Consider the following 12,531-nt stretch of genomic DNA (forward strand, 5'->3'; position numbering starts at 1 on the left):
TCAGATGCAACCCCAGTTTTGAATAATACAGCAAATGTTTATGAAAGCCGTGTTCCAAGATTCAAGATTCCTTTATTTTGTCATTTTTATGCTCCACATAAAAACGAAATTGTGTAATTGTATTCACCAGTATGAGTTGATGATTTTGCAGAAGGCCAGCTCACAGCACATCTTCAGGTTACTCTGGTGTTCCTGCAGGTCACCTGAGGAACACCTGGATGGATCCACCTCACAGTTCTCATCTGACTCATACAGAGCCTTAATGAACTCACCTGAAAACACACAAACAAACAAACAGAAACATAAGTAATGAATGAAGGAACATATGTGTGATAGATCTACTGTGGTAGTACTTTTTTTGTTTGCGTTGATGATTTGCAGTGCTTGCAAAGTCCTGCTGAGCTGAGCTACTGTAGGACAGATGACGAATATGATGTCAAAGCTACAGGGAACCGAGTTTGGCATTGTCCTTGAGATTCTATTAGGCTGAACCGTGAACTAAAAATAAAATAAAATAACTTTTTAAGACAAATCTCTCTGTAGTTTGACCTGTGACAACAAAGATGAAGACTGACGGACGAAGAAGATTCATATAAGCCAAACAAGGTTACACTCAAATGAGAAGCGATAACAATGTCCTTTTTGTTACTTCCGTTAATAATGAAAGACAGACCGTTACTGTTACCATCTCAATGAGTCAACAGCCCGGAACAGCGAGCCCGTGGCTGTCCTTGTGTCGCCCAGTCACAGTTTCAGCGATTTAAATAGTTTAGCCACACGCTAAACAATAAAAACTCCATCAAAAACAATCGAGAGACATGCAAGAAAACAAATGCAAAGCACACACACACACACACACACACACAGAACGACATAAACACACACAGGTCGAGCATTAATATTAGCAGCATACAGAGAAAGCTGTGACGAATGCCAGGAAGGATGTGTGCCGATTGTAGATTAAACTGCCGCTGTGTACATTTCTGAACCAGGGAGGGAGAAAAGCACACAGTGCATACAGAGAGCTTATTGTTTGGACTGCAGACAGACAAACACACCTGATCTAACCTTGGACTAACATTGTAGAAGACGGAGTAGGGGGAGGGGGTCAAACAATCACCCCATAATGATTTTCTACGAAGCTGATCCTGTAAGTGGTTTGGAATCCCAACAACGTCCGTCAAAGTCAGACAAAAAAATATTTCCTGTCACAGTCTGAATTCCATGATAAGCCTCCGGAACTAAAATTGAGACGACGGAGGAGTTGCTTCAGTTGTCAGAATGATTCTAATGCATTTAATTTCTAATGTCACTGGTATGTTTGTTTAATTGCACTGTAGCCACTACATTTAATCTACCTATACTGCAGTTAACTAAACATTTTTGAGTGAATTAATAGGTTTAACACGAGGACCGCCAGGCTCTTTTAAGGCCCTGACACACAAAGCCGACGGTCTGCCGTCGGACAGTTTGGGTCCGTCGGCTCTAGTCTGCCCATGTCAGAGTTTTTGCGGACAATTCAGTATGTTGAATCGGCCGCGGAGCGCGTCGTTGAGATAAATCACTCTGATTGGCTGTTCAGCTTAAACGAATCAGTGCACTCAGTGCCTCATTGTGACGACTCAGGCTGTGCTACTGTTTTCATCCCTATAGCGCAGCAATGACATCAGTACCTACATAAAACTGGTATACTCTTAGCAGCGTAAAATGTGCTATTTTCATATGATATCTATTTTTAGAAAAACATATTTCCACACTGCCATCCGGCGAAGCTAAAGTTCCACAGCATATAGAACAAAATTATGTTTTTGAAATGCTAAATGCCAACAAATATGGATTGAAGCAGAATATTTCATTAGATAAAAACAAGTTGTGAATTTTAGAAATGATTACATCTATCTTTTTTCAATAAATTTAAACTTTTCGACTGAAGAATGGGACAATTTAAATGAATGTGAAAACAAGACAGAGCAGAGAGATGAACAGGAACATGAAGCAGAAGAAACGGACAAATGCAGATAAAAACAGAAATGAAAATAGCAATTTTAAGTAAGGACACACAGCAGCTTTTCTTTTTGCTTTCAAAACTATTTTGTTCTTTTCTCAGAGGAGCAGCAGCAGATTACAGCCTCCGCCTTCGCTCTGCTTCCAGATCACTGCTCCACTCACCGAGGGCGTCCTGCAGGTACTTCTGTCCCACCAGTTTGAGGTATTCCTCTATGGCCTTTGTTGCTAGCGTGTTCTCTCTGAAGATGAGGTGCTCGTTCTCTCCGCAGCGATCCACCTCTGACATCATCAAGTCTGTGAGGAAGTCCTGCAGGAAAAACAAAAACAAGCACAGGGGTAATGACTGTAAGTCACTCTATCACTATGTGTTTATCCACTCTTAAAGTCCCACTCCACTCAAAAGTATGTTTTTTGTCTTGTTCCTACAGTTGGATGTTTGAGCTCCACTGTGCAGAATGATGGATGTGCAGAGTTTGACACTAAAAGGCTTTTCTTCTGCTGAAACGTTTTTCTGCTTATTGAAAATCAGATTTTATGGGGTATGAGCAGGGTCTGAAATTAACTTTTTTCACTGCCTACCACTGTGGCAGGTAATTTTTTTTTTTTTATCTGCCACTTTTTAAATCTCTGCGCTAAATGAATGAATAACATTTTAGATCTGATGTAATTCAATGTTCTATATATTTTAAATGAAAATGAAACTAAATTACAGTGTTCAAATGACACCGTAGCTTCCGGGGGAGCCCTGTTTCTGGGTGTGGGAGGGTACTGTAGCCTACACAGTACTGTACTGTACTTTGTTATTGCCATCTGTAGTAGTTATTTGCATAAAAACAAACAATTCAAAAGATTCTGATTATTTAAACATAATACTTATAATCAGGTCATAACTCCCTTTCTATTATCTATTTTATATTGTTGTGAAAAAAATAGCATTTGGTCGAAAAATAAGCTTTTGCATAGGGCCCCCAAAAAGTTAGGACCAGCCCTGCTAGCTGGAACGGGCCCTGCCCTGCTAGCTGGAACCGGCCCTGCCAGCTGGAACCGGCCCTGCCCTGCTAGCTGGAACGGGCCCTGCCCTGCTAGCTGGAACCGGCCCTGCCCTGCTAGCTGGAACCGGGCCAGCCAGCTGGAACCGGCCCTTCCCTGCTAGTTGGAACCGGCCCTGCCAGCTGGAACCGGCCCTGCCCTGCTAGCTGGAACCGGCCCTGCCAGCTGGAACCGGCCCTGCCAGCTGGAACCGGCCCTGCTAGCTGTGCTCCTAAAGTTGGAGGAGCTGCTGGAGATGCTCCTGTGATGGGGAGAGACGCAGCATGTTGGTACAGACAAAACTCATTCATTGCGGTCTTGTTACCCTTAAAGGGGACAAAGAGAGGAGTCAGTAGGTAAATAAGTGGTTAACATCAGTAACATGATTTGAGCTGTGGTGGAGTTTTGACTCCTCGTTAACGTAACGTTATCGTCAGCTCACTCACTGTAATTGCAAACTCCGGCTGCCGGCTCGTTAGCGAGCGTCAACGGTAAGGTTACCGTTAACATCTAACAGTCTAACGTTAGCTAACTGTAACGTTACCATTAACATCAAACAGTCTAACGTTAGCTAACTGGTAACGTTACCGTTAACATCAAACAGTCTAATGTTAGCTAACTGTAACGTTAATACTAGAAAGTTGACCTCTTTGACTTGGGAATAATTCCCCGTTAATGCTGCAGCTGTCCTGAGATCAGAGGCCGGCGGTATATGTTATTTGTGTGTGTGTGTACGTGCGGGACGGATCAGGCACATAAAGTGTGTATGCGTGTGTGTGTTTATGTTGTTACGGCGGTTTAATAATAAATGTCATCGCCGTTCATTCTAATGTAACGGGTATTTTTCTTTCAACACTCAACCCAAATTCGTCCAAAAATTTACTTTCATCCTCCCCGATCATATTTTTTCGGCCGCGGGACGACCGGCCTGCCAAAGTGGCGGGTGGCCTGATGATTTTATCTGCCACTGCCAACAATTTACCCGCATTTGGAGGATGGCGGGTGCTAATTTCAGACCTTGGGTACGAGCATGATTTGTGACAGGGCTGGGCGAAATGGCCAAAATCTTCTATTATGATAAAGGTCTTTTCATATCTCGATAAAGATTTATATCATGATACAGCATGTTTTCTGGTAGTTCAATAAATATGTAGTCTATATGAGATACCCACATGGTAAAGCCTATGTTTGTATACTCCTGAATTGACAAATGAGTATTTTCTCATTTTAAGAACTTGAATGCAAAATGAACAAGACAGTTTTTCATAGAGAAAAAAATAAATAAATATGGGCCTAGCCTATATCATGATAGAAACTATATAGAAAAATGTATATTTTTTTATAATTTTGACCATATATATCGTTATATTTCCCAGCCCAAATTTGTGACATCACAAATAGTTTGGAAGTCAATCCTGGTCCAATTTCCAACTTATACAAGTGTGATGTAGAAACGTGAAGCGGCCAGCGCACGTACACTGAGAATGGACTTTACAGTGCATTAGGAGACATCGTGTGTCCAGCAGGAAAAATTAATGAACACAATTTATTTGCATATTAATAGATTCTGTAATTTGTAATGAGGTAGAAGCATTGGATGCCTTTTTTAAGGATTTTAATGTGAAAATTATACTTTTTTTGCAGAAAGAAACGTAATCAGACAGACACACTCTATCCGACTATTTGTCTTTACGTCTGTCTTAATACATCGTCTAGAGGTGATCTTTAAGGAATTAGGTGATAAAGATGTCTGTCTATTTATTTAGAATCTTGTATTAGAGGTGAGAGTTTTTCAATTTGGAAAATAAAACTGATGTAAAAGATGTAAAATATGAATTCATTTAAATGATCATGAAGATAAAATGTATCCTCAGGAGAGAGTCGGTGCTGGCAGATAAAACCAGTAAGAAATAAATGAGTGGGTTATAATTGAAAACCAGATCGGTCATCAAGGTTTCATCTGACTCTTTTTCCTCCAATTCCTCTGTTTATCCTGCGATTAATAACCGTATACACACACCCCCATCACTGATCTACCACCGTATACACACACTGCCCATCACTGATCTACTGCTGTATACACACACTGCCCATCACTGATCTACTGCTGTATACACACACCGCCCATCACTGATCTACCACCGTATACACACACTGCCCATCACTGATCTACCACCGTATACACACTGCCCATCACTGATTTACTGCTGTATACACACACTGCCCATCACTGATCTACTGCTGTATACACACACTGCCCATCACTGATCTACCGCCGTATACACACACTGCCCATCACTGATCTACTGCTGTATACACACACTGCCCATCACTGATCTACTCCTGTATACACACACTGCCCATCACTGATCTACCACATATACACACACTGCCCATCACTGATCTACCACGTATACACACACTGCCCATCACTGATCTACTGCTGTATACACACACCGCCCATCACTGATCTACTGCTGTATACACACACTGCCCATCACTGATCTACTGCTGTATACACACACCGCCCATCACTGATCTACCACCGTATACACACACTGCCCATCACTGATCTACCACCGTACACACACTGCCCATCACTGATCTACCGCCGTATACACACACTGCCCATCACTGATCTACTGCTGTATACACACACTGCCCATCACTGATCTACTGCTGTATACACACACTGCCCATCACTGATCTACCACCGTATACACACACTGCCCATCACTGATCTACCACGTATACACACACTGCCCATCACTGATCTACTGCTGTATACACACACTGCCCATCACTGATCTACTGCTGTATACACACACTGCCCATCACTGATCTACCACGTATACACACACTGCCCATCACTGATCTACCACTGTATACACACACCGCCCATCACTGATCTACCACGTATACACACACTGCCCATCACTGATCTACTGCTGTATACACACACTGCCCATCACTGATCTACTGCTGTATACACACACTGCCCATCACTGATCTACCACGTATACACACACTGCCCATCACTGATCTACCACGTATACACACACTGCCCATCACTGATCTACCACCGTATACACACACTGCCCATCACTGATCTACCACATATACACACACTGCCCATCACTGATCTACCACTGTATACACACACTGCCCATCCAGCTTTAGTTTGGATGAGCCCTTAAGATCAGTTTGCTGGTTCTGATGTGTCACTTTGTAAAGACTGGTAACTTGCCTGAGCCTGATTCTTTCTTTAGGTCTTACAAGTCTCACAGGTGGGGTGGTGTAAAAGCATAGCAATTAAATAAGTGTAAATCACAGGTTAATAACAGTGTGGGTCAAAAAATAATGGGCATGTGCACAACTTAGCCCCACCCAACAAAAACAGACAGGAGATTCTTTACAAACGAAACATATGATGAACACAAGTCAATACAAGCCTGAGTACAAATGAGCCCCGATGGAAATGAACACTTTGAACCTGCATTAACTGAATTATTGGTTATTGTTTTAAGCCATTTGGTGGGAAGTACAGAGTCTGGTGATAATCCCCTGTGTGTCTGTGACTCCTCTCACACACATGTGGTCATTAGATCCATTGTTAATATGACAATACTGAATAGAGCATCTTTAATAGCAACATTAACTAAACAAATCTATTTTCTTTTCCCTGTCTTGCAACTATTTCCGTGACTATTTTTGTGGATGGAATAACAGTCTCTCAACTTACTACACTGCCACGGTGCGACAGTTTTTTTTTTATGACCAGTGAATGTGAACAAAGCGTAATTCTGTCATTACAATAATTGGAGGGAAACAAAATGGCTCTAATCATATCATCTTTTGAACGTAGAGCTGAAATGAAATATGCAGAAAGAAACAATATGTTTACCACTGAACAGATGACAAATAGTGACAGAGCTCATATTTCCATATAATGGCAGCAAAACATTTTCTTCACTTTCATTCAAATGCTCAAAGAGTGATTGTGACAGCCGTTTTTCTGTGCAATGAGTGAACCAAGACACATAAATGCTAGTCTGAGTGTTTCTCTCTCATATAAATGGAGAGTAGCAGATATTACTGAACAAAATGTGGATGTGCATTATAGCCAGGAAGCTGCACAAGTTTCTACCAAAGTTATGATCACTTCAAAACAACATGTCAAATCTCAAATGTGTTTTATCTTTCTTTTAAATTGGCAGTGTGAATTATTTGGATTGAATGAATCTCTTCTTTATACGTATAACTGTCTTAAAAGTGATCTCCACAAAGGACTCTACAGTATTCATCAGGTGAAGAAAAATAACAGGTGGAAACTGGCATTAAAGCTCCCAAAATTCAAAGTCTGAAAGGGAGAGATAGAAATGGAGCCATCTGGGGATGAATCAGCCCTTGTTTAGATCCCTTCAACAAATTTCTGGGTGTACTCTCATGTAAGTCCCCTGGCAGCTTGTTAAACTAGGGGAACCAGCGTGGCAGCGAGGGAGAAGAGAGGCAAGTGACAGATGTACAGAGAGAAATAGAGAAGGAGAGGAAGAAGAGACAGAGCGGTGGTCTTGAAAGAACAGAGGAGGCGGCGGAAAGAAAGCGACAGAGCCTCTCAGACGGTTTCTATAGCTGCTGCAGAAGCCTGTTATCCGCCTAATCAAAGATACACCACAGGGAGCCAATCATCCACTGGTGTGCAGCGAAAGGAGCCTTTTTGGTTAACGCATTTGCACATTCCACACATGCACCGTACGCATATATACACACACACAAACCTACACAGAAGAAAACCTAAACTTTTAATAAATGCCCATATCAATAAACATTTGAAATAAATCCAGATTGCAAAAAGGTAATAAATTACAATATATCTTATCGCGACACTCGGCAAAAATGCTTAAAAGATCGTATTGTGACTTAAGTATCGTGATTATACCGTCTGCTGTTTAGAGAGGTAATGGGACAAATTATATAGTGCCGACAAAAGCACGTTTTCATGTTTTATTATAAAACCAGGGTTTCTGCCAGTGTATTGCAAGCCCGGCCAGGCCTAGTCATCGGCCAGTCATGTGTTTTTAAGATTTATTTTAAACTAAAATGTGTTATATGGATAGCAAACTCCTTTAAGGAATAACTCAGTGTGTAGGTTGAGTCAGTATCGTTGTGAAACCTACACCATGAAGATCGAGGGGCACTCCGAGCAACTCAGTGACGGATAAAAGAAAATGTCCAAGTCACTAAACATCTCTTGGAACAGATAAATCAATCATTAAGAAATGGAAAGATTATCAAAAAGAGTGACTGTGCAAGAAGGAGGGAGGCCACCGAGAGATCTATGACAACTCTGAAGGAGTTCCAAGCTTCAGAGGCTGAGATTGGAGAGACTGCACGTACAACAACAGTTGGCTGGATGCTTCAGCAGTCACAGCTTCATCGGAGGGCAGAAGAGAAGAGAAAAAGCCAAAAAACTCACATGACATCTCGGCTACAGCTTGCCAGAAGCCACGTGGGAGACTAGTCTGAAGTCAGCTGGAAGAAGTTTCTGCGGTCTGATGAGACCAAAATTGAACGTTTTGACCATTAGACTAAACACCATGTTACACTGCACATCATCATAAACACAGCATCCCGCCGTGCAGCACAGCGGTGGCAGCGTCATGCTGTGGGGCTGCTTCTCTGCAGTAAGCCCCAGAAGACTTCAGAGGGGAGAGGGCGAAATTAATTCAGGAATATACCGGGAAAATCCTGGGGCAAAAAAAAAACTGATGTAGTCTGCAAGAAACCTGCAACTGGGGAGAAGATTTGTTTTCCAGAAAGACGATGACCCCGAGCATAAAGCCAGAGCTACACTGGCTTGGCTGGAGTGGCTCAAGTGCATCAACTCGATACTGACTTGAAGGGGTGAAATCAGGCATTTCTTATTAATTTTGATCACTTTGTAGAGATCTCTTTCACTTTGACATTAAAGGGTCTTTTTTCTGTTGATCAGTGTCAAACAAGCTGCATTAAACATTTGATTCAACGTTGTACGACAAACTTTAATGCACTGTAAATCATCCCTACACTCCTGCTTCTAATGATACTTGCTAGTCCAGGAATCTCATTTACGCCGACAGTATTATAATTTAGGTAACACTTTATAGGAAGAAAATGTCATCCCAATTATGATCTTTCCTCTAACCTCTACCCCTCTGTGGCTCCGTCTCCTCCCTCCTCTCCACTGAGGCGAGGCAGATCCAGGCATGATTAGAGAGGACGGTCAGATGAAATAGAGGAGGAGAGAGACTGAAACTGAGATTAAAGTGAGAGAGATAGACATCAAAAGAGAGACGGAATAATTCCTGCTAGTGGCCTAAAACAAAAATTAGATCCAACAACGGCTGATAATCTCTTACAGAGACATGCTGCCACCCTGGAGGATACAGGTCCGGTATGTCTGTGCACACAGTGAACTTCACTTTGAGTATCTTTATGTAAGCTTGGAACTTGATTACAACACCGGGATATAAGGAAATTAGAGGGACCATAACGGTGGATTTGCACACTATCTCATCTCTGCCTGAAGTACAAACTATACAAACATTACGTGGACCATTTTTCAGTGGATACCATAGTATGTTCTTAAGATTGATTTCTTACCTTCCAGCTGGCAACTGGTTCCCTAGTTCTCATTTCAGTATGTTACTAAAATACACTTGCAGCCATTTCCTTGATTTTTGTTTTTACAAAGTAATGATATTACAGCATGGTGATACAGTTCTCCGCAGTCACTTCACTCACTCTAATGAAAAGATTCCAATAGAAATGTTTTGAAGTAATAATCTTAATTACTATGATGTGTTCTGTAACACTGTTATGATAACTTCTGTTATCATTTGTTCAGAGCTTTCTGCCAATGATTTGAATACCAAGCAATACGTTCATTAGTTTTAAGTTGAAGCACTTACTGAAAGTCAGCTTTAGAGTGGTGAGTTTAAACCCTTTATTAGGACTATGCCAGTCTGAGTCATTTTCTGAAAGCTTTTAAGATCAATTAATTGAAAAGTATAAATGATGTCAAGTTGAGTCCAAATGCAATTTGAATAAAATTACCTTCTGTTTAAAAGTATGTAAGTGGTATTAATGAATGATTTAAATTGAAATGTGTTTCTGTTTATCTTTATGGTCAGGTCTGAAGTATTTAGGTTGAAAAGTTTTAGAATACAAATAGCTCCAGCCGGGAGAATTGTCTCCCCTTGTCAGGGGTCCCTAGCCCCAAAAGGTTTGAGAACCCCTACTTTAGAAAACAGTCGGCAGTGATGCTCACTATATGTATTATCTGTTGTAACAGGTTAAATCATGGAGAACCAGCGCTATTATACAAGTCTGATCAATCACGTCCTAAAGAGAGACTGGAGCTCCTTCCTTTTCCCTCCCGTCATCCCTCAGCCTTTTCTCTGACGCCCTCAATCCTGCAGCCTGCCCCCCCCCCCCCCCCCCCTCCTCCTCCCTTCCCTCTGCTTCAGTGCTAATAAGGAGAAGTAGAACGCTCTCTGTATCGCTGCCACATCTCATCAGCCAAACCATGCCTCAAAAAAAGCCAACACAGAGCACAGAGAGAGGGGGGGATATGAAGATTGGGTCGGAGTGGAGGGTAGATGGCGCAGCACGGCTGATCAGATCTAATAAAAAGTAGGGAACAGAGTCCTGTTGGAAAAGATGAGAAGCTCCCTGTAGATGGGGTTACTTGCCAGTAAAAACTCATAAAGTCTTGTACATTGCGCTGCTGTACACACAACAATCCAATCACCACCAGGCACAGCCCTGTGTGTGTGTGCGTGTGTGTGCGCGCTGCTTACATCTCTATTCGGCAATATTCCACTGCACAGTGGAAGTTCTGAAGCTGAAATATAAATACACAGGCCCCAACTGAAGAGACAGCACAATCTGCAAGATCCTGATCAGGACTCTGACAGACAAACCTGAACACACAACAGGAGACGGGGATGTTTTATATGCTCTGAAATTACTGCACCTTGCAAAGCGAGGACATTGAGTCTGGGGAAAAAAGTGTGAAAAAGTAGACAAAAAGAGGGTGAGGTTTATGCTTTGTACACGCTCAGATGTTTTTTGGGTTTCCATGGTCAGAGCAATACAAGAGTGAGAGCAATAAAATGCCTTAAAAGGAAAATACTGGAGGACGAAACATCGAGAGAAGGTAAAAGTTACAGAACGTTTTCTTCTCAATTCAGCCTCTTTAAAACGGTTTGTACCAGGAGAATATGTGGACGTCTCAAAGGAGTTCAAATATCACCGATAGATCACGTTACCCAGCTGTGTCCTGCCATGTGTCATGTGCATGGGAATCAATGCACTTTAAAGTAGGGTGATAATAACGTGTGAACGCAAATTCGTTTTAACGGCACCATTTTTTTTATCGCATTAACGCAATCAATCTGGTCGTAGTGGGCTCAGTTTTAAAGGTCCTGACATCATATGAAACTAGTAAACCTGATGAATCCATCGGTACCAACCATGTCATACTAGATTGTCACAAAGGAGGTTAAATAACGCTCCAAACTTTCGCTAAATGTTGTCTCCCCTTTACAGACATGCCCACTTTATGATAATCACATGCAGTTTTGGGGCAAGTCATAGTCAAGTCAGCACACTGACACACTGACAGCTGTTGTTGCCTGTCTGGCTGCAGTTTGCCATGTTATGATTGGAGCATATTGTTTTACACTAAATGCAGTACCTGTGAGGGTTTCTGGACAATATGTGTCATTGTTTTGTGTTGTTAATTGATAATAAATATATACATATATTTGCATATAGCAGCATATTTGCCCGCTCCCATGTTAAGAGTATTAAATACTTGACAAATCTCCCTTTAAGGTTCATTTTGAACAGATAAAAAATGTGCGATTAATCACGATTAAATATTGTAATCGATTGACAGACAGCCCTACTTTAAATGCATTCATACCAGCCTTTACTTTTCTTTCAGGGCGTCCTACTATTGAACTAGTATCTTAATGAAAGACAATGTTTTTTGTGTGTGTATATTATATTCCAATGATGTCCAACAGAGCATGAATAAAGATTTCTTTTTGGCATAAATGCTCAATATACTTTGATAGATTGTTTTTTTTTTATCTTATGAATGGATAAAAAAAACCTCCTTATTGGAGAAGTCATGGATTGTGAAACTAATGGGATTCATTAGAAAACAAACTAAATGGAAATGACCTGTTGATGCTCTGAGTGTTGAGGTAAGTGTGTATATTTACCACAAGGCAGCAAATAGACCTTTTTAGATCACTTAAAATGGCAAAGTTTGGGTTCAATAATTGGAGTATTGTAACAGATAGGTAGGAAAAAAGAATTGAATGTGAGGGGGATAATAGAAACCCTATAACATTAGCAATTTGACTGATCGATGAGCCTGGTGTTTCAGCCTGGGGCAAGGGCTGAGGAAAGACTCAGGGGGGAGTAAACAGGAACCACTCC

At 41.4% G+C, this 12,531-nt stretch overlaps 1 protein-coding gene across 14 annotated transcripts in view; it reads right to left on the reverse strand.

Annotated features, from left to right (window-relative positions):
- The window catches only part of LOC119478810 (disabled homolog 2-interacting protein-like), a 212,994-nt gene that overhangs the window by 28,770 nt on the left and 171,693 nt on the right, over window positions 1-12,531 (reverse strand). For all 14 annotated transcript variants that reach the window (XM_037753792.1, XM_037753791.1, XM_037753793.1 and 11 more), the window contains 2 exons: window positions 2,170-2,314; window positions 128-272 (listed from right to left, as the gene is read on the reverse strand). In XM_037753792.1, coding sequence (XP_037609720.1) covers window positions 128-272; window positions 2,170-2,314 — 290 coding nt within the window. The remainder of the gene's footprint in view (window positions 1-127; window positions 273-2,169; window positions 2,315-12,531) is intronic.

Source organism: Sebastes umbrosus, chromosome 19 (genome assembly GCF_015220745.1).
Source record: "Sebastes umbrosus isolate fSebUmb1 chromosome 19, fSebUmb1.pri, whole genome shotgun sequence".
Classification (NCBI taxonomy): Eukaryota; Metazoa; Chordata; class Actinopteri; order Perciformes; family Sebastidae; genus Sebastes; species Sebastes umbrosus.